The sequence below is a fragment of the Embiotoca jacksoni genome, unplaced genomic scaffold (genome assembly GCF_022577435.1).
Source record: "Embiotoca jacksoni isolate LCO1_2020_lvr unplaced genomic scaffold, fEmbJac1.0.p SCAF_99, whole genome shotgun sequence".
NCBI lineage: Eukaryota > Metazoa > Chordata > Actinopteri > Embiotocidae > Embiotoca > Embiotoca jacksoni.
In genome coordinates, this window is record NW_027185457.1 from 487463 (window position 1) to 510064 (window position 22602).

A 22602-nucleotide genomic window follows, 5' to 3' on the forward strand; every position below is an offset into this window, starting at 1 on the left:
GTATCTTGAGTGTGCGAGGATTAGCAGCTGCAGGTATTTAAGCTCAGAGTGTGTGTGTGCGTTCAAAGAGACAACATGCAGCAGATCTACGAACACAGCGATGAACACTTTGAGGTTTACACGACTATCTTCTCCCCACAAGGTGAGTAAACGCACAACATCACATCGACTCTCTCTCACACACACACACACACACACACACACACACACACACACACACACACACACACACATACAACACTTCCCGGAGACCATCATCTCTCTTCCTGTCAGCGTACTGTCCAAATGAGCCTCCTGCTCCCTGCAAAAGGAAAGTCACATTTCTGGATCTCTTCAGCAGGCTGGAAAATGGCAGCTCGGCTCACCTGGTGCTGATGTTTTACCCGCAGCCAGTCGACCAATCAGGACTTTAAAAAGCTGTGAGCTGCTCTCAGACATCCTGCAGCAGACATAGCTGCTCTCCTTCTCATGCAAGCATGAGGGCCAATCAATCGATTGATAACCGGGCAGCTTAACGGGCTGTGAGGGTCTCAGATTTCCAACCTGACTTCTTTGTCTCTCCAGTTCTCTGTTTGATTAAACAGATTAAATGTTCCTGCAGGTCTGAATGAAACGCGAAGTCTCTGTCTGAGCGACACAAAGCGACCCCACACATTAAGCTCTGAACTTCAACCTGGATCAGAGTCTCTCAGAAACTCACCTCCTGCAGGTCCGGCCTCTTCGTGAAACCTGATGCACAGTTGTACGCATTTCTGCCTCGAACCAGGTGAACTCGGCTGTAACAGCAGCCAGCGATCAAACTGGACAAATCTCCTGCAGTACCTCATACTGTTAACGAAGAACCAAAATAAGTGGTAGATCTGTCCCATGACTCGAATCCGCTCCAGCATTTAATGTATTCTTCTCTGATCAATGCTGCAATTTTCCACCAAATTTCATGAAAATCCGGTCGCTGGTTTTTCTGTAATCCTGCTAACAAACAAACAAACCAACAAGCTGAAGCATAACCTGCAAAATAAACCATGTCCCCAGAATGTCAGTAAAACAAGAACACACACACACACACACAGATATTATGAGTGTAATCTGTAAATATTGATGAGCAGATTGAAGGCTAAACTCCGAACCACCTTTTGTGTTTGTCAGTCTGCAGGTCGCGGACGAGGACGACACATGTGGAAGCAGAGAAGGTAAAAACACGACGACTGAGAGACAGAAAAAAAAAAAAAAAAATCATTTCAAATTAAATTTAGTTTTAATGTGAGGCTTCTCTTAACTGTTTGCAGTGAACTGTCCAGAGCCTGAATCGGACCTTTACTTTGAAAAATGTAAAAACTTTCAGGAGCTATCCGTAAACATTCAGGATATGTTCAGGAATTTTTCTAAAAACCTTCAGGAAACTGAAAAATTCTGACAAAAATCAGAGACATGTTTGGGAAATGTTCAGGAAATATGAAGGAAACTTTCAGGATTTTTTCTGAAAATATTCAGGAAACATTCATGGAAATTAAAATGTCAATTGACTTGTTTCTGCTGGTTTTTTTCATCTCTTCGGGGGCCAATAACTTCTAACTCCACACGACTTTAAGTGTCGAGTCGTCCGTCACCACCCGCTGGATGAAGCAGAAAAAAGCCTGCATGTAAATATATTCTGCTAATCACAGATCAATATTCTGGAAACACTGATTTTACTTTAAAAAGTTTTTGTATGTGTGTGTGTGTGTGTGTATATATTACACCATCTTTGTGAGGACCACTTTGAGTTTGTGAGGACGTTGTATCCAGCAACACTTGTAGGATATAGAACAACTTTAATGTTAGATCAACATCAAAGTACGAGACATTTATTTCAAATATTTTTGCTTTCAAAACACACACACACACACACACACACCACCTGCTGGCTGATGTGTGTGTGGATGTAAATGGCTGGTTGTCTTAAAATGAGTTTTCCTTTTACCTTCTGGATTTTTTTTTTCTTCCTGTTTCATATCAACCTTGTTTACGTGCGTTTCGTGTTGCATACCATGTTGACCTGGGTTCTGGGTTTCGGGTTAAGGAAGTCAATGAGGCTCCCTCACAAAGGAGGCAGGATAAACATACTTTACGGCGGTTAATCAGCGTTACATCAGCATGACCTCTGACCTCTGTCTATTCGCAGCCTGCTGAGCTGAGCGGCAGCTTTCTTAAAGCAGATTAAAGTTGACACACTGAGCAACGATTCGCAAACGCATAATCGGGAGAATCTTCCTGCGGTTAAGGTCGGATGAGGAACCTCTCATTCAGAAAAAAGAGAATCGGTTTCTGACGGTTTAAACCTGGTTTATTGATAAATGTTCGATAAAATCCCGTAAAATATTTCATGAGTCCATGAATGTTTCCATGAACCATTACATTCACGCGTCTATTAAGGCCTTTTCAAATTAAAATCTTTGTGTGGAAGCTAAAGATGAATGTTAAAGGGTTTTTGTTGAGTTTAAAGTCCTGTTCGGGGTGACATGTAGTTGTTGACTGTGATTGACAGGTGATGGTGGCGGTGGTCCCGTACCAGTCCCGCTGGACGAAGGAGCTGAACCTGAACCAGGGGGACCTGGTCCAGATTCTGTCTAAGGAGGACCAGGCCTGGTGGTTCGGGCGGCTGAAGAATGGCGACGAGGGTTACTTCCCGGCAGAGTGCGTGGAGCCGCTGCAGGTAACGACAGCCGGTCGACTCGAGTCAAAGTCCAGGACCACCAGTTCAAAATACACACTGCTTTAAATCAAGGTGTGCTTTGGACCTTTACTTTGAAAAGCCAAACCCCTTAAAAAGCCCTTAATTCAAAATGACCCAAAAAAGCCTCTCGGTTTAGTTTTCAGAAACTCACCCCAAACGTTTGTTATATTATTATAATGGATTATAGTTCAAGGCCTTTTACTGGTTACAAAATCTCATGAAATGTATTTGCTTTACCATAAAAAGTCAAATGAAATCGGTTTTGAGATGTAAACTAGTGGTTGGCTTTTTTTTTTTTATGTTTTCCAGATTTGGGACAAATTCCCAGGAAATTTGAGGACTAAAAATAATTACAGAATAATATTTTTTTTCAACTTTGAAATTGGTAAAATTGGTCCAAGATGGTGGTTTTGTCTCGGTTGAGCTGAACTGAAATAAACTCAGCGGCTGATTCGCTGACAGCCGGCGGTGATGTAACAGTGTTTGTTCCTGCAGGGCGGAGCTTCGTCCAGACCGGCCATGTTGTCGAGGAGGGGGTCGGTACCGGTCGTCGTGGCGACAACAGGCGCCTCATGTGGCTGCACGAGGTAACTACAACACATGAAGCCACTGAGCAAGTTGTATTTACAGTAGCAAAAAAGTTGTTGTCATTCAGACTTTACATGCCAATAAAATACAAATTCTTTATAATGTATAAAAATATTATGACCAATTATTACTTAAGATTTTTAGATTTGGTGCCTGATGTTTCTTCATTTTGGGCCTTTTTTTTGTTTTGCATATTTTTGTCGTTATTTGTGTCTTGTATTGTTTTTCCTCTTGCGATATTTTGTCATTTTTCTTCATATTGTTACGTCCAGCTGAATACATAAAAAAATGCTAAACTCAGCATGTTCAGAGTTTAAAAGAGTCCTTTCTTACTAATTGAGGTGAATTTTGCTTTTAAACTTTTACTGATAAGAGTTTCACTAAAACATTCTGAATTCCCTTTGTACGACCGGAGTTGTGTCGGCGGTCAGAACCAGAACGATCACTGCTGTTAAAACAGAATCGAGGGTTTTATTCCGTCCTCTCTCTCTGTTTTCTCGTCGCAGCGGTCACGCCACTCCGAAGCTGCTGAGGAAAAACAGCATCCGGCGTCCGCTGGGACTCGACGGGCACCCGGCGACAGCCGAGTCGGGAGGGTCGCCGGCCGCTCACGGCTCCCCCAGCCTCCTCCACCGAGTCCTGGCCAAGTCCCGGAGGAAGAGCTGCCCCCACATTCCACACCCTCACTCGGACCCAGCCGGCTCCGTCAACACCGCCTTCCAGTCGGACTAGAGCCCGCTGACCCGCGTCGAGTCCCTGCTCTCGAAAACGATGGCTGAGCTTAGTTTTCTAATTGATTTCCATTTTTATTCTTGACCTGAAACCCTGAAAACAGTCGCAGCGACAACAAAAGCAGCCTCGGGTCGGACCCGCGCGTCACAAAGGTCGGATCCAAGTGGAGTCTCGTCCAAGTTCGGGTCGTCCGTGAGTCACCGAGGTCGCTCTGAGGTCATCTACGAGTCAAAATCCCCGAGATCAGATCACGTCCCCGAGGTCCAATCCGAGTCTCGGAGGTCAAGTCATGGAGGGTCCTGATGTCACGTCTGAGCGGGGTCTCGGGCGTTTGAGGTCCAAGTTCATATTTGAGTCACCCAAGTCATGACAGAGTCGGCAAAGTTTGGTGCAAGACGTGGAGATCGTGTCCAGCAAGTGCTTCGTCACTCTGGAGTTCCCGAGATCGCGTCCGAAAGGAGTCTCGGCTTCAAATCGCCACCGTCGAGTCGCGAGATCGTTTCCCGAGTCGCCGAGGTTCCGGTTCACGTTTCCAGGTCGGCTTCACAAGTCCTCGCTGAGGTGCCCGAACCGGTCACGACGTCTCGAGTCTTCAAGTCACGGCAAAAGTCAGGTGACGTCCGAGCGGAAGTCCGAAGTGCAACAGTGCCTGAATCTGAGTCAGCAGGTTGAAGTCGGCGAGTCGTTTTAAGAGTCACGTCCGAGTCATGTGTCCGAGTCACATTCAAGTCACTGATGTCAGGACCCATCTGAAGTTTCTCCGGTTCCTCCCGTCCCAGTTCAAATGTCTTTCATCGTCACTCTTCTCTGCTCCCGGGACGTTTGGACATTGTTTTTTTTTTTTTGTTGGCAAAACTTTGGACTGATTTAAAAGCATCAGAAAAAAATGCATCAGACGTGTCCGCAGGTTTCTACAAAGACGTTAACGGTGGCTGAAATCTTGAGTCTTCGGTAAATTAAAAACACCCTCCCCGGTCAGTCACTGACGTTTATTACACCTCACATCTAAAAACACGCAAAACAGATGAAACCCAATCAATAATCAAATGTTCCATCAGTCTGACTTTAAACAGCTCAGTTTGTTTCTGTAGATTCACAAGTTTTATGTGTAAAACAAGTGAAATAAAAGCGAAAAAAAAATTAAAAAAATGGATTGTGTTTTGTTCCCAACATTCAGTGTAAATTAAGAATCCATTTAAACACAAATCAATCAATTACAATAAATATTCAATGTTATGATCTACGTTAAGTCTATCAATTCGGATTTAAGAGTCTAGTTTAAAAAAATGAAAGCGGGCGATCAGTTCTGATCCAAAGTGCACAAGTTAGTTTTAAATATAAAGTGTCTCTGTGTTAAAAACTAAATAAAGTATATTTAGTCAATCAAGCAGCCACATTTCAACAAATACAGTTCATAAAAATATAAAATTTGAATAAATACAATTGAGATGAAAAGTACAACATTAAAAAGTTTGTTAAAATCTGGAAATATTATTTCAATAAAATAGTTTTGATAAAATAGATAAATCAGTGAAACTGTGTTAGGACCTTTTTTCTGCTAAATAAATCAATAAAATCTGAGTTGCAGGTAAACTTAAGAGACTCGGCTCCGACGACAAAAAGATTCAAATGTGGAAGAATGAAAAAAAATACAGACTCGGCAGATTGAAGCTTCTGGACGAAAAAACTGATAAAAAGAGTTGATCGATACTCTGCAGGTTCAGAACGAGTCGGCTTCTTCTCAGGGTGAAACCACCGATGAAACCTTTCGCAGGAAGAAAATATACGGCATCATTTAGTTTTTTTCCCCCCCCGTTTACAGACATAAACTGAGAGACGATGAAACCAGAATGACCCCGTTTTTAATTCTCCAACCGCCTTTAGAAAATCACCCCGTTCACACGATGTTTATATATTTACACATATCATTTAAAATACTTTTGAGAACTACAACTTTTAAACTAAATTTCCCAGGTGGACACGCACGAAGAAGAAGCAAAGTTCTCGGCTTTAAGCTTCTCTCCCGTCAAACACGATTGCTTAATATTGGCAGCGATTGCTCGGTGAGTTTATCGTCTCCCACTGTGGGGTCAAAGGTCAAAGTGAGGCGACTTACAGCCGGCCGATCAGGGCTCCACGTAGAGTCGCGCCTGCTCCGTCAGACTCGTCTGATCGTCCGATTGTCCCAGCATCACCACCTGCATCTCACCGCTCAGCTGCGAATACGACACGCAAAAACACACACACACACACACCTCAGATACCAATCTCAGCTGTCTTGTTGTGGACGTGGAGGTTTGAAGGCTCGTGTTTCACCCGGAGGAGCATCGAGTCAAACGTGTGCTGTTTTGTTTTTGTTTTGTTTTTTTACCTCGAACAGGTTCATCCTGTAGGCGGGGCACTCGGGGGAGTGCAGGTAAGCAACGGGCTGCTTGCTCCACCACACCTCCACCTGTCCATCGAAGGGGAAGCAGCCGAACTCCTCGCAGCCCAGGGCGGAGCTGGACTGGACCTGAAGCTGCTGCTGCTGCTGCTGCAGGACGGAGCCGGACCCGCCCTGGTCCCGCGACGCCGAGCTGGGCTCCACCTGGACCTGCAGGATGGAGCTCAGCAGACTCTCCCCATGGACCTGCAGGTCAGAGGTCGGGCCAGTTTGTTGATTGTCCGGGTTACAGATCGAGACCACCGCAGACCGCATAGATCCAGTAAAAGAGGTTCTCCTGGACCTGGTGTCGTTTTAACTCAAAATCTCCACTCTTGACTTTTCATTAGTTGGTGTCACAAGGAGAAAAACCCCCCCTGAAACTGCACCTCGTCAAACCTTGACTTTAAAAATAACTTTAATAAATATTTTTCACGGTTCGCGCCTTCCCCTGTAGGAAGGTGGAAACTTTGCAGCGAAGTTTCTGCAATCAGCCATCAAGTGTCTGGGTCAGTTTTAAGTTTCAGTCTGGCAGCTTCCCAGTTGTTGTGCACAATGGTGCCTGAAAGTTTGTGAACCCTTTTAAGTTTTCAATATTTCTACATGAATATGATCTAAAATATCATCAGAAGTCTTCAAAAATAGATATACATATATTTTTTTATAACAATTTGATATTTAACTCTTATAGATGAATTATTTCCAGCTGTTGTTTTGAATATGCGACTGTGTTAATGGACCGCATGTTGGAGTGTGTGTGACAGGAGATGTGTGTGTTTCGCGGGTCAGAACCTCGGAGCCGCTGCTGTCAGAGTCGAAGCTCCTCTCTTCCCACTTTAGGTTCATCATCCTGCTCGAACAAACCGAAACCGAAACCTGAACCTGAACCAGAAACACACACACACACACACACACACTCACACACACCTCCGACATTCAAGTCTGAACCCGGACGATATAAGAAGGAGCAGTTTTCACTGCACGGGTACAAATACTCTGTCAGATCTCAATCATGTGATTATTGTCTGATTATCGGCTAATTTCTAGTGAATGTTTGTCTGATTATCAGCAGATATTTGGCTGATTAACATCTGATTTCTGGCTGATTACTGCCTAATTATCAACTGATTAATAGCTGATTTGTGGCTGATAGTTGGCTGATAATCGACTGATAATCAGATGCTTTCTGGCTGATTTCCATCTGATAATCGACTGATAATCGTTTGACTATCGGCGTGCCTCCCCTCACCTCGTCCTGGCTGTTGCTGATCTTCAGAGGTGTCGGTGTTTGAGGAGCCCCGATCGCCTCTCTGATCTCTGTGGGCGTCCTGAACACAAACAGCTCACTTCAGTTTATTTTCATTATTGATCAGTTTCGTTTTGGTCAACGAAAAAAAAGGCCTAAAATCTACAGATAGTCTGTTCAGAAGGATGAATTGACACGAGCAAGACGAAAAACAAACAAACAAAACGACGTGCTCGTACTGTGTGCTGAGGCCGACGCTGCAGTGCTGACAGGCGTCCACCTGGCGAGTGCTGGCGGAGTGTTTGAGGGAGCAGATGGGGGTGGAGGTGAGAGCCAGACACTGTAACTTCAGGTCCTCGACACCACACAGGTTGAGGAACTGCAAGCGGACAAACGTCACGTGTACGCGTGAACACGTAAATCGGCTTTTTTAAAAGCCGCGAGCACGTTTTTTCAAAGTGCGTCTTTACCTCCGAGGGAGAGAAGCTCAGCGATTCTGTCATGTTTCTGCTCCAGGAGGACGACGGGTCCACGAAGAAGTCGCTGTTCATCAGCTGCTCCTTCATACCGGCAACCTTCAGACAACAGCAGCGACGCCACAGGTTCAGTTTCAAAGCAGTTTCCCGTGTTTCCGACTGTATTGCATTCCCAGATAAGGAACCTTCAATGACTTCCCTGAGCGATTTCTACCAAAACACACTAAAAGTCATTCGGTTCATTTGGTTGGTAAATGAGATGTTGCCTTACGTAGCTCTTGCTCGCATCGCTGACTAACAGGTCGGCGTCCTCCCCGGACAGGTCGGACGGGATCCCCGCCGGGTGCCGTTTCAGAGATGAGGTCACTTCCTTTGAGTCGTGGCTTCCCGTCCGCTGGTTCTGTGGTAAAGTCAGATTACATTCGTCGGTGTAGAAGCAGGTTTCGGAGACACAGATATTTACGTTTCTATTTTAGGCGTTAGGTTTCACAAAACCACACAAAGTTCTATCGCAGAATAAAAGCCCGAGCTGCGTTTACCGCCTCCAACAGCTCTGCCGATGCTGCCAGTTCGCACGTGCTCAGAGAGGAGTGGTACCCTGAGGAGGAGGCGGGGACACAGGCGCAGCACGGGTGGGCGGGGCTACAGTAGCCTCTGCTCACGGTCGGGTCGCTGCAGGTGCAGCTGGACTCGTCCATGATGCTGGACAGACTGTGAGCCTGCTGGAAGACAGAGCACCGTTATCACCACCGCACGCGTGATCCGTGACTCCACACGGCTGCTGGGCGGAGGCTGACCTTGGCGGGGAGGCTGGCTGTCCTGGATGTTTGTCTGGAGGGGGAGGAGGAGCTGGATAAGTTAGATGAGGTGTTGGAGGAGGTGCTGGAGGAGGTGCAGAGGAGCAGGACCTGCAGGTAGCCCTCCCGCTCCACCTTCCTCTTCAGGGTGGAGTTCCAGTGGTTTTTAATGGAGTTATCCGTCCTGACAAAAGAAACAACAGCGTCAGTGAGTCTGAGACGAAACTCTGCTGATAATAGAGTTGGTGTGTTGATTGACAGCGACACGTTTCAACAGAAATAACACGCTAACGTTAGCACGGCAGCATGCTAACCTTTGCGGAGCGGCATGCTAACATTAGCGCGGCATGATGCTAACTCCAGCTCGGCAGCATGCTAACATTAGCACAGCAGCATGCTAACATTGGCACGGCAGCATGCTAACTCCAGCGCAGCAACATGCTAACATTAACACGGCATGATGCTAACATTAGCACAGCAGCATGCTAACATTAGCACAGCAGCATGCTAACCTTTGCGGAGCGGCATGCTAACATTAGCACGGCAGCATGCTAACTCCAGCTCGGCAAAATGCTAACATTAGCGCGGCATGATGCTAACATTAGCACGGCAGCATGCTAACTCCAGCTCGGCAGCATGCTAACATGTTAAACGTTTGAGGCCCAAACACAACCTCCACCCGTCTAACGTGCTGCCGGTCTGAACTCGTGCAGGCGGTCCACCTACCGGCCAGGCAGCAGCTTGGAGATGTCGGCCCAGCGGTTTCCCAGCAGTCTGTGCGCCTGGCAGATGATGCGGTCCTCCTCCAGCGTCCAGCCGCTCTTCTTCACCGACGGGTTCAGGTGGTTGTGCCAGCGCTCGCGGCACTGCTTCCCATTACGAGTGTGCAGGTGTTTGGCGATGAGCGACCAGCGCTTCATGCCGTACTTTTGGACCAGCTCCGTGACCTGTCGTCACCAACAGGTCCGAGTCAGCTGACCTGCGATCATTTTTTTTTTTTTCCAACGTCAATATTTTGACTTCCAGCGTGATCTCTTACCCTCTGATCCTCCTGCTGACTCCAGGGACCTTTGACCAGCTCAGGATTCTTTATCTGCTGCCACCGCCGCTGACACTCCACCTTTGACCTCTGACCCTGAGACAGAGCACACACTGAATGACCTGCTGCCTTTTACTATTCTAGTTATTAATACAGCACCCGATGATAACGTGATATCAGGACCGTTACAGTATTCGCTTGTCCCGCTCACTCCTGCTCCGTCTCCTGCTTCTTTTTCTTGGTTTTTACTTGAATATCAACCATCAGAAGTGAAGTGTGATGTAATAATTGTGACAGACAAACCGTTTCAGCGCCCCCGGTCTTCTGGTGACGTGAAACGAAAGGACTCACTTTGAAATGAATAGAAACTGACGACCAGCTATTCGATCCCAACTCCTTTATCAGTCTGTGCAGCTTCTCGTCCTGAAGAGGAAGACGAGCATCATCATCATCGTCAGCATCGTTATCAGCAGCAGCCTGAGCTGCAGTTTCAGGATCATTGATGATGAATTTCTAGGAACCCGCTAACATACTGAACTGTATGTTTGTCTCGTTTACTTTAGACTTTTATCCATTTCCACATTCTGAAAAGTAAACGGATAATTACAAAAGCAAATGTTCTCTAAGACTGGTCATTATTAATATTTGTAACAAAATAATCTAAAATACGAGTTGTTGTATTTAAGTGTTCCTGTGAAGAAGTTCTTCTGTGTAGCTCCCTGTGGCCAACAGAGGCAGGGAAGAAGAAGAAGACGGGCGGGTAAACAACACGGGGTTTTTAAACCAGCTGCATGAAGGATTTATAAGAAAGAAGACAGGTTTGTTGGAGCTCGTGTAATGTAAACAACGCTTACTCAGCAAAATGTAAAAAAAAAAAAAAAAGTCCGAAAAGCAACACAAATACACTAAGTGTCACTTTCTTTGCATTCATAACTGTTCATCTGTTTATCTTTAGGTTATAGATCGGTAAGATCTGCGTACATCCTTCCTCCACACCAACAGCCTGCTACTCCTCGCCGAGGACTTTTAATGTGAAAGAAACACAAGGAATACACACTTCGCGTCGAACGCTAACTTGGTTACCTCATCTCTCGTCCATCCCGGCTTCTGGGGAGTTTTTCTGGAGAATCGACCGTCGGGCCCTTTACGCCTCCCGCAGCTGGAGCGACTCCTTGCACTGAGACGAGAAATTACATCACAAGCAGGAGCAGCCAATCAATATTAGGGAAGTGACATCACAGCCTGGGCAATCCCACACAAGGTGGGAAATATGAGGGAGGTTACCAAAATAAGAGCGTGGCGTCTGGCGTCATACAGGAAATGCAATTCATGGTGATATATATATATATATATGTATATATATATATATATATACACAGAGACAGGTGTGTAGGTGTGTGTGTGTGTGTGTGACAGGTGTGTCTCACCTGGACCTGCGCCTCCTGCTGCTCATCTCTGCTGCTTAAATGACTGAAACACACACATTAACCCTTTAATAAATGATTTATATATATATACATATATTTATAGCATTTCTATAAGGTGGTTGAACACGTATTAAATAATGTAGCCGGCCTTTACCTTTTGTTGAGGAAGTATATTTCTTCTCTGTCTTCCTGTCTTTGTTCGATAAATCTCGCAGCTCCTCAGATTGAACTGTTTTGTATTGTTTTTTTTAAAATTCGTCACTCAAAAGTCAAGATTAAAATTTCACCTAAAATTGCAAACAATTCATAAAACTCCACCGCAGCCTTTCCCCACCATGTGAGCAGATCCCGACGAGAACGAAACATGAAAACAAACTGACACCAACCGCCGAAGTTCAAGAGTTTCAGTTAAAAAAAAAAAAATTAAAAAAAAAAATCTGCCGCAGCGACGGTTGAGCTAACTAGCATTAGCTACAGCTGAGGCAGGTGAAACTGGCTGAAACGTTAAAACGAGGAGACGCAGACGTCGAGACGTGACGTCACTCCAGCAAACAGCTGCACTCTCCGTTTTTCCCCCCCCACCGGTTATGTCAGCGGCGGGCCCCCCCCCCTTTTTTTCCGTGCCGTTAACGGCAGATTTCGGTGTACTTTACCTGCGGCGGTTGGCGGGCGGCTGCAAGGGGAGGAAAAAAAAAAACAAACGGCTAGAGCGCGCTCATCGGCGGACACAGGCGCCCTCCGCTGATTGGACAGACGCCTCGATGACGTCACGGAGCGCTCTTCACGGCAGTTTATGATTTCATTTTTTTTTTATTATTTTAGAGGAATAATATGCGATTTTTATGTATATATCTTCGTCTCCCATGATATTTTCGCATCAAGGGAATTTATGTATTTAAAACCATCTATATTTATTTATTTTTATTTGAGTTATTTACTCAATTTTGAATTTTTTTTTTCCTTTTTATACTGTCCTATTATTTCCATATTGCTTCCCTTTCTATACAAAAATAATGAGTACTTGTCTGCACTTGTTTGTAAATTTACCTTTCTACTCCACTAGATTTGTCTGAAAGCTTTAGTTTCTGGTTACTTCTAAGATTCCAGTTATTTTTTTTTTATAAAAAACAAATTTGTGAAAACAAATTTGGGAATTTTGAATTTGAACATCTGATAAACTGAAATATGAAATGGTCCTTTGAGAGCTGATAAAATTGTCCTCCTTTTTAGACTGAATAAACTTTTAAATAAACGTTTTTTTTTATCAGCTGGAAAATGTTACACAGCTGAAAACAACCGTAAAAGAGAGACCCTTCACTCAAATTCTCTCAAACTCCCTTCCTCTTCCTCAGTTATGGCGTTGAACAATTAACTGATACGTTTTTGCAGAACATTAAAGTGTCAAAGTGAAGCTGACCTTTAACCGGTTAAATATAAAACATTACGAAAATAATATTTTAAAAGTTTCAGCATTTTCATTCGCTCTAAAAAAAAACTCAATGTCCCAGAGTCCTTTGCGTGACGACGCAGCGCAGTCCCGCCCGTTATGAAAATCTCCCGGCATGCTTTTCAGCAGCAGGGCCGAGAAGAAGCAGGATTGTCATGATGGAGTCCGCCGGTGGCTGAAGCGACCCACCTGCTGAATTAGTGTTGAATAAAGCGTTGAGACGTTCATGTTCCTTTGGAGAAAAAAAGCCGTACGGAATAATCTAGCCAGTTCATGACAGCTAGGTAGCTCTCTCTCTCTGCTGCGGAGATTGTCGGTGAGTTCCCTGAGCTGCAGCGCGTCGTTGTTGGAATTAGCGCTTCCAGCGGCGGGCCGCCATTTAGCCGCGGCTACCAAAACACAACAAAACAAAACACCCGATGACAACTGCGCGTTATGTGAGAAACGGTTCGCCGTCCCGTTTCGTTTAAAGCACACCGCCAACTCCGCGTGTGACCGAGGATGTCCGCGGGGAACAGCGGGCTGTTTACAAACGGAGCCTGTTAGCTGAGGGGTAGCACACCAGCGCAGTTTAGCCGCGTTAGCAGCGGCGTCGGTGGCTTGAAGTAGGTCAACATTCAAACACGGAGCTGCTCCGAAACTAACAGTCAAACGCAAACAGTGCGACTGCAGTCGGTGTTTTATTTAAATCGGTAGTTACGTCGTCTGTCTGGCAGTTTAATCTTCACAACAGATTAGCCCAGCTGACCGTGTTAGCTGCTGTAGTGGCAGTGAAACCTCGTGTAGTGGAGAGTTTGGTTGCCGTTGTCCTGTGTCTCCATGAGGACATCAGTCCACAGACACTTCGGACCATTATTAATCATTAAATCCTCTAAAACACATTGTGAAACTGGTGGTCCCGGAAAAGGACTATTTCACGCGTTATTTTTCCAGTGTACTTCCGGTTGAACCCTCGGTCACGGTTTTTCAATCATGTATTTGTTCATGATGGGTTTGGTTTTTGGGTTCTGTGTGATTTTTTTATTTTATTTTTTTGTGTGTCATTTCACCTGCATGGAGGACTGTGTCTATAAAGGACGAGAATATAATTTGTGGTCAAAGACGTGAAGCACCGGGCAGGATGTTAGGCCAGTATCAGAGCAGTTTGGTGTTACAGTGAATTTGGTTCGTTTGTTTCCTCATCAGGAACTCCCAACGGTGGTCCCCGGAGTTCAATGTTTTGTGTGTGTCTGAAGTGCCCCTTCACATGACATATGTGGATCCCGGAAAATATTTTTATTTAGACCGTAAGATTTTTCTTAACACAATATAAGTGTTGTTACAATTTAAAATGTTTCTTAAATCAGAGATTTGTACATGCGTGTGGATTAAAACACGGTCAAACTCAGTCCTGCAGGGTACTCCGACTTGACTTTGTCTGGAACATTTGTGCAAACTCTTGTTATTTGTCAAAAAAGGGACATTTCTTGCTTTTTTTTTTTTTTTGCATCTAGACCACATCAGACAAGGTCTCGATATAAAACCACCATTCTTAAACAGGCCAAACCGTTAGGACCCTGGTCAGTGTGGTTCTACATATATATATATATATATATATATATATATATATATATATATATATATATATATATATGTATGTATGTCACTCGCTGTCTATGTAATTGTAATGAAATGACTGTGGCCCGTTGGTTTGTCCATTCAAAGAGAATGCTGTCTCTTGATTGGACAAACTGGCTACAGCAGCATTTCTATAGTTTTAAACAGTAAACGGACCTACACAACTCCGCAAATCCGTAGCCAAAAAAGATGAGCTGTTTGAATATAATTTTTGGGGGAAATGGAAAAAGATTTTGCATGTAAGTTCCCCATGTTTCGTGTTACCAATATCAGAAATTGTTGCACAGTAAAGTGTTTAACGACACTGGTGTTGCTGTTGTTTTATATTGTAGCCCAAAAGCAGTGAAATGTCTCTTTTTAGCATTTTAAGAAACATATGAAAGGTTTCACCAACCAAAAACAGTGTTGTACAGAATCATTAGGATTAATGAAATGTCCCTTTTTTTTTTGCAAATAGAATAAATGTTTTACCAATTTGAAAGTGGGATCCAGGTAGAGTTAAGGCTTTATGTAAAATGTCTAATGGACTTTTAAAGCAAAAAAAGAGGTGGAAGTCAAGTTTCCCATAACTTCTTCTCAAGTGCAGAAAGCTAAAACTTCCATGTCGGTTTTTGTTATAGACCTGTGAATTATTCTGTTTAAGGCATGCCAGCACAACAAAGGTCATTTTGCATTAAACATTGTGTTCATTATATATAGACAGGTGTAAATGTGATTGTTTTGTTTTTGTTTGTTTGTTTCATAAATGAAGATTAAAATCATTTGTGATTCATCAGTTCCAAAGACCCTAAAAGGAATGTAAACAAAAGGTTTTACTCGCTTTAATATAGTTAAAATTTGAAACTATAAAAAAACTTTTTTTTTTTTTTTTTTTTTACGGTATGTGGTTGAGGTGGAGCTCAGTTTTTTGTACCCAACTTCAATTACTGATCATTTTCATTATGGACTAATCTGCTGATTATGTCCTCCATTAATTGATTGATTGTTTGTTTGTCAAACTTCAAAACAAAAAAATGGTGACAAACGCCATCTGAAAACAATGGACACACATTGATGACAGTTTTTTTTTTTTTTTTTAATCAGTGATACGGTTGTACATGATAACTATCAGTTTTCATACAGCAGTGCACAGTTATCTCAGTATACTGTGTAAACAGGATCTTAAATTCGGCACCATGTTATGCCTAAGATGAATAGCATGTTTGATTTCTCTTTCTGGATAAAAACAAAAATCAGGACGTGTACAGATCTGAGATCAGAGCTCTATTTCAGCTCGAGGTATTCCCGTGTTGACCCGAGGAGGAAGATGTTTTGCGGTCTTGCTCGGTGAACCTGACGGTGAGGATGACGTCTGCTCGGTGTGTTATTGTGTCTGTAATGTGGGTGAAGGAGTGTAGCTGGAAATGCGATCCATGTTTACGATGTGAATCGCTGTGTTGCCGTGTGAACAGCTGATTCGGTGTGGCCGCTCCTCTCTCGGGTGTCCATTGATAAATCGGGAACACAGTTTGTTTGCTTGGTAGTTTTGGTGAGTTTGTCCAGAGGACGGAGCTGAACGAGCCGATTTCTGACACGTCTGATCGCTGAAGACCGATTCGGGTTCCCAAACATGAGCCGAGTATTGATGAGTTTTGTTTGCTGAGCTGAAGGTTCAAAATATGAACGTGATGAGCTTCAGTCATTGAGCAGCTCGTGTCATCTCCTGTCGATCAGAAGGAGCTCTAACATGTTCAGTCTGCGGGAGTCCAGGAGTCTGTTTGTGTTATTCAGCAGTGATATCGAGAGTCCGGTGTTACTCAGGTCGGTCTCAGCAGTGATTTATTTATTTATTTTTTAAACCCGTCCGGTCCGATTCTCTTCTGTCTGTGACTGTGGATGAACTTCAGCTCTGTCAGATACTGTGTGATGGAGCCTGACAGGGAATCATGCGATCTGGGGGTGAGGATGTAACCCGGCGACATGGCGGCGTGTCGGGCAGTTGTGTATGTCTGCTGGTTGAAACATGTCTGGATCTGACCATCATGCCCAACAAAGACCAAACAAACTTTTGGTTTCTTGGAGGACGGCGTTGATTTCGATTATTAATCAGCTTCCAATCCGAGGAACAGGCGAATCGTGTGATTTTAACGATATTCACTTTTAAAACAACAATTATTTTCTTTGTGGAATAACTGGTTTGGTAAACCAGATAAACTGAAACTCTGATGAGGCGTCAGGACAAAACATGTTCCAATTGTAACACTACTATAAAACCTGTTTATAAGTTTTAGATTCAGTCTCTTGCCACACATTGGTTTCATATTTTTGTTCTCCAGTTGCTTCTTTTGTGAACAGCCACTTCCTGCTGGTCACATCCAACATTTTTTACAGATCTTCCCGTTTAAATACTTTACAGTTAGCCGAGCTTAGCACAAATAGTAGAAGCAGGGGGAAACTGTTAGCGTGGCTCTATCGCGGACCCTGTTTTAGTTGATTTTGTTTGTGAATTGTCTCAATGATTTTTATGTCTCGACAACCATCCAACCACCTGGTCTCTCCCCCTCCTCCTCCTCCTCCTGCAGGTTTAGCTGGTCACCATGGCGACAGACATCGGCTCGCCGCAGCGGTTCTTCCACATGCCGCGCTTCCAGCACCAGGCGCCGCGGCAGGTGTTCTACAAGAGGCCGGACTTTGCCCAGCAGCAGGCCATGCAGCAGCTCACCTTCGACGGGAAGCGCATGAGGAAGGCCGTGAACCGCAAAACCATCGATTACAACCCCTCCGTCATCCGACACCTGGAGGTACGGCGCCTGTTCGAACTTTGTTTGAATTATTAAAAAAAAAAAAAGTATGTATGCATCGCCGTTATGGGCTCGTGTGACGTTCGAGTTGGTTCTTAGACACAGAAGCTTTCACAGTCTTCAAAGTAACTATTTAAGAACATTTAATGATGATGACGGCTATATATACACATCCCCTTCCTCCTTTGTATGTAACACTAATTTCTATATCTTTATTGAAATGCTCCAAAATTTTTTTTTTTTTTTTTTTTTTTTTTTTTTATTAAAAATACATGTTATTTCTCCCCATCACTTAGATTTATTTAATTTTGGTTGCTTTATTTTCAAAAGTTACAAAGGAAGAAGCCCTGCTGGGACATGTAGTCTGTCCATTGATCTCCCTCGCTGTCATTTGTAATAACTTGCGTTGACATTGGGAGAATTTTTTTCACATTAGTTCAACCTTTCAGCCAGAAGCTTTTCAGCAAATGGACGATAACGTTAGCAGAACAGGCCAAATGTGTGTGGAGAAGAGTCATTGTTAACAATTTGAAATCCATCTCATTGATATGATTTAAACCAGTTTAGTGCAGTTACTTTCATTCAAATGACACGTTCCAGTCTCTTGATATAATGTTGTGATAAATGATGTCAAATGCAGCACTGAGAATCCAACAGGACAAGTGTAGAAATCTGAAGGTTTTGTAATTTCCACTAGTGCTGTTTCTGTATTTGCAACAGCTTTTTCAAGACTTGTAGAAATGACTGAGTGGTTGGATAAGAGGTCTAAAGTTTGCTTCTACACCTGCACCAAGAGTAGGCTTTTTAATTAGAGGTTTAATTCCAGTAATCCTAACAGCCGGCGCTACATAAGGACAGATTGATCAGATCCAATATTGGAAGTGTTGCTTAAAGGGTAAAAACATCCAACATCAAACAACATTTAAATCAGTCAATATTTCTGAAGCTGCTGCAAGAAATCCTCCGAATATTCGATTTCCTCCCTTAAAAAAATTTAACAATCTGGAGCTAGAGTTTTTAAAGATTGACGAAATAAATAATAGGGTATCAAAATCATTTTCTGTCAATCACGTAATTAATTTATTGACAAATTTTTGCAGCTAATATATTAAGTTGCATCAGTGTCACAGGAGGAGTTACTGTGAGAAATACACGAATAAACACGTTCTTCTTACCGATCCGTCGGCATGTTGTGAACGAGGATTCGACCAGATCGTATCGTTCGTGATGAAATTGTTGATACATGATAGAAAGGAAAAAAAAAATTTGATTCTGGCAATACTCTGACTTGTTGATGACATCATACCGTTATGCAGCAGAATCAAAAAATATTTTTTTATGTATGATACGTGCATGAAGGCAGTTATTTTATACTGAGTCTGAATTTCACTTTGAGGTTCTGTTGTTTAAAAACTTTAATAAAAAAAAAACAGAGATCAGTTTTACTTATTATTTGAAGGCAAACTGTTACATTTATGCTGAACATACAAAATGATTACGCTTATTTTGTGTTGCAATATGATGTCCTGGAAATTAATAGTAAAAAATGTTTTTTTAGAAATGGTTCAGCAAACATACCCTGAAATATTGTGATATTATTTCAGGGCCTTATTGCCCATCCTTGGTTTTCTTCATTGCTCTCCAGCTGTTAGTAAATTCTTGTTTTCCTGATTAACTAATTGATCTGTTATGACAATCGATTAAAGGTCATTTTCTTTTCATGCAAAAAAAATTTTCTCCCTCCTATTAAATGAAAGTAAACCAAATATTTTGGACAAAACAAGGCTGTTAATTACGTCACCTGATCTCTGGGGAACTGAAGGGAATGTTTCACTGGTGTTTGATGGTTTCAACCTTTCAACGGTCAATCAAATGTTTATTATTATTATTATTATTATTATTGCTGCACATTGTGCTGAACTATTATAGTAGTAGTTAAATCTCCTGACAGATGAGCTTCATTCAGCCTCCAGTTTGATAGATAGATTTATAGATAGATTGACTTTATTGATCTCACAAGGGGAATTTTTTTCTGCTACACCAGCATGTAAAGATACAGGGGTAAGCAATTAAAAATGACAGAAATAAAAATCCAGGTAAAAATGAAAAAACTGGCAGTATATACAAATAAAATAGGATAAAATTAAACATCAACAGTGTTAAGTGTGACGGCAACTCTTGTTTTCTTGCAGAACCGTTTGTGGCAGCGAGACCATCGAGACTTCAGAGCCGTCCAGCCAGACGCAGGATGTTACAATGATGTGAGTACACACACACACACACACACACACACACACACACACACACACACACACACACACACACACACACACACACACACACACACACACCTCTGCTTTACAGCTTTCAATCTCTGCCATGGTGTCTTCTCTGATTCCGCCAGCAGGAGGCGTCAGAGTCTCCGCTCATTAAATCCAACACAGCTCCTCATGTCCACATTAAAAAGTATTTGAATGAAACTCAGGGTTTCTGGAGATGTTTTTCCTCCCTTTTCATTACCTGCCTCAGGTGACCGTCAGGTGAACTGAAGCTCCTTCAGGACTTTTTTTTTTCCCATGAAATGTGTAAAACAAAAATCATTAATTTCTCTGTTTGTCTGCAAAATGATTCAGTATGTGACACCTGTACATCCTTCATCGGTTTGATAGATATTTCTTTGTTAATCAGACATCATGTACTCATCACATGTCAACGGTTTTACTTTCTTTACCTTTTTTTCTTCTTTTAATATATTGAATCTGACTTTTGATGTGTATATTTGTAGCCAGCTGTTTAAAATAAAAGTCACGGACAGTCATTGTTTCTGAGTCTGAACACACTGATAACGCTCCACCTGAGTTAGTCCCAATAAAAATAGAAGTGATTGAACCGGTCAGTGTTTGTGATCACAAAAACCATCAGACTGAATGAAACTTTTTTTTTTTTTTTTTGCGTCTGCAGCTCGTTCCTCCCATCGGCATGCCGAACAACCCGATGAACGCCGTCACCACAAAGTTCGTCCGAACCTCAACCAACAAAGTCAAATGTCCCGTGTTCGTCATCAGGGTGAGCTGCTGCTGCTGACGCGGCACTTACTGTTTACTTTTACACTTTAATTTATCCTGTCAACAAGCTCTCATCTGGGCTGACACACATCAACAGTCTGTTTTCAGGGTTTTGGGGCTCGTGTGTTGAATTATTTCAGCGTTATAACGCGTAATTAATCCTGCGTCACTCAGTTTTGATGCTGATATCTGAGAACGGACCGATGTGTTGGATATCTTCACCTCTGCTCTTGGCTGTAGATGTTTGATGCGGGTGGAGGTTAAATGTGGTTTCTGTGTTTTTCTCCAGTGGACTCCCGAAGGTCGCCGTCTGGTGACCGGAGCCTCCAGCGGAGAGTTCACTCTGTGGAACGGACTCACCTTCAACTTCGAGACCATTTTACAGGTAAACGTCCAGAGAGGGACAGAGGGGGGAGGCGGGATGTAGTTCGAAGATTATTACATTACATTTCATTTAGCTGACGCTTTTATCCAAAGCGACTTACAATAAGATCCGAGAACAAGATACCAGAAAATATCATTTGAAATACTTCAAATCCCGTTTTGTCCTTTTTTTTAACTGAAAGTGAATTTCTGATGTTACGTATTTATTCCTTTTTAAAAATGGGCCAACAGTTAAAAAAAAAAATCAAATCAAACTGATGTTTTAAAATGTGAAACTTGCAGGTTTTATAGTCGGTGTGGTTCTCTGTGATTTCGCTGTCATGTCACCGTGGTTTCGTTGTACTGACCTCCTTCCTCCTGGTCTCGCCCTGTCTCCCTCCCCCCTTCCCTCCTCCCTTCCCTCCTCCTCCCCCCCCGGCAGGCCCACGACAGTCCGGTCCGGGCCATGACCTGGTCTCACAACGACATGTGGATGCTGACGGCGGACCACGGCGGCTACGTGAAGTACTGGCAGTCCAACATGAACAACGTCAAGATGTTCCAGGCTCACAAGGAGGCCATTAGAGAAGCCAGGTTTATACCCAATCTCCCACTTTCTGTAGTTAACCCCAGTCTGTTCTTACCGCAGCGCCACGCTGCGGCCACACGGGGGCGCTGCCCCCGCTCGCGCCACGTGTTGTGTTTGTTGTGGTACATTAATGACAGATGTACGCGTGTGCTGTTGCAACACTGCAGTGATCTGTTGTTGATATTCTACCTGCTGTGGCTGATTTCTATGTGTACACAAAACGGTTGATCTGTTGAATAAAGTCATCAATCATCTATTTCTAACTGGTTTGGGTAGGCCCAGTGCTGTGGGTGGAGAGGTGGGGTGGGGGTGGTGGGGCGGGATCAATAAAGGCCCAGGTTTTTTTTGATACTGAACCAATAAAGTTTTAGCAGGGATCAATAAAAATAAAGTGAATAAAGACAATCACTCTGCTGCTGGTCCGAACCCTCATCCAACAGGCAGCTTTAGACGCTTAAATAAAGGTTTGAATTCCACCACAGCCCCGGAAGCAAACATCCGTCTTTCTCCTCCTGTTAACTGTTAAAGAGGAACGTTTCCCATAATGCACCTGGACAGGGTCTTTCATTACAGCCTCCCATCCCCCCACGTCCTTTGAACTCCACACCTGTAGTTTTGTAACGCGGATTATAATTCAGACATTTGGAGAGAGGTGACGTCGTTATGACATCATCAGGGTGCAGATGACATCGTACCACAGCCTTGAGTAGCCGTGTTGAGTTTACTGGCCCTGTTAGTCCGGCTGAGCAGAACCGACTGGGACCGGTAAACTGAACGAGTCTTTACCTGAGCAGGAACACCTGATGTCATCAGTGCGACACACCTGAGTCCTCTGCTGTTCATGTTGTTCTGCATTACATTGTAAGGTGTTCCCATTATTCTGTCCACCCCATTTCCTCAGTGGTTTAGGTAAACCTACCTGAAATCTTCTCTTTATGTGACAAACTGTTTTGTTTTGTTGTTTTTTTTCCAACGAAAAAACGACATTACCCATGAGCCTTAGTGACATATCTTGTCCGGTAAAACTGCTACACTTTCGTGCAAAGGATTATTTGGAAGTCCATATTTGCCAAAATTAAAGTCAAATCACTTAATTGAACTGTTAGCCTTGCGTAGCACAAAGACCGAAAGAAGGGAGACGCTACTAGCCTAGCTTAGCATAAAGATTTAGGCAGGGAAACTGTAAGCCTAGCCTGGGACAAAGACAGGAAGCAGAAAATGTTAGCCTAACCTAGCACGCATACTGTGAGCAGAAAGATTGGAAGGGTGGGGGTTGTTAGCCTAGCTTAGCACAAAGGCCG

At 43.4% G+C, this 22602-nt stretch overlaps 3 protein-coding genes across 6 annotated transcripts in view; 2 read left to right on the forward strand and 1 right to left on the reverse strand.

Annotated features, from left to right (window-relative positions):
- Nucleotides 1–5158, forward strand: LOC138193971 (uncharacterized). Of its 2 annotated transcripts, XM_069142308.1 has the most exons (6): nucleotides 1–142; nucleotides 1147–1190; nucleotides 1590–1640; nucleotides 2525–2692; nucleotides 3209–3300; nucleotides 3808–5158. In XM_069142308.1, exons 1-6 carry the CDS (start codon nucleotides 76–78, stop codon nucleotides 4031–4033), a joined length of 648 nt encoding a protein of 215 aa, XP_068998409.1. In that variant the 5' UTR covers nucleotides 1–75; the 3' UTR covers nucleotides 4034–5158. The 2 variants fall into 2 exon arrangements, with proteins under 2 accessions (XP_068998409.1, XP_068998410.1); XM_069142309.1 differs by lacking the exon at nucleotides 1590–1640 and having other exon boundaries at nucleotides 3808–5156.
- LOC138193924 (myb-related protein A-like) lies at nucleotides 5008–16465 on the reverse strand. Its single transcript, XM_069142239.1, has 14 exons — nucleotides 16344–16465; nucleotides 11097–11190; nucleotides 10365–10436; nucleotides 10014–10109; nucleotides 9701–9921; nucleotides 8975–9158; nucleotides 8717–8896; nucleotides 8449–8577; nucleotides 8172–8276; nucleotides 7941–8080; nucleotides 7705–7783; nucleotides 6405–6662; nucleotides 6150–6249; nucleotides 5008–5798 (listed from the first exon to the last, which is right to left on the reverse strand). Exons 1-13 carry the CDS (start codon nucleotides 16463–16465, stop codon nucleotides 6160–6162), a joined length of 1770 nt encoding a protein of 589 aa, XP_068998340.1. The 3' UTR covers nucleotides 5008–5798; nucleotides 6150–6159.
- The window catches only part of wdr33 (WD repeat domain 33), a 21302-nt gene continuing 11721 nt past the window's right edge, over nucleotides 13022–22602 (forward strand). For 2 of the 3 annotated variants that reach the window (XM_069142271.1, XM_069142273.1), the window contains exons 1-6: nucleotides 13022–13203; nucleotides 17066–17284; nucleotides 19477–19545; nucleotides 20246–20350; nucleotides 20639–20734; nucleotides 21155–21306. In XM_069142271.1, coding sequence (XP_068998372.1) covers nucleotides 17081–17284; nucleotides 19477–19545; nucleotides 20246–20350; nucleotides 20639–20734; nucleotides 21155–21306 — 626 coding nt within the window. In that variant the 5' untranslated portion in view covers nucleotides 13022–13203; nucleotides 17066–17080. Of the gene's footprint in view, nucleotides 13204–16227; nucleotides 16305–17065; nucleotides 17285–19476; nucleotides 19546–20245; nucleotides 20351–20638; nucleotides 20735–21154; nucleotides 21307–22602 lie in introns of those variants that run through there. The other variant, XM_069142272.1, reaches the window with a different exon arrangement.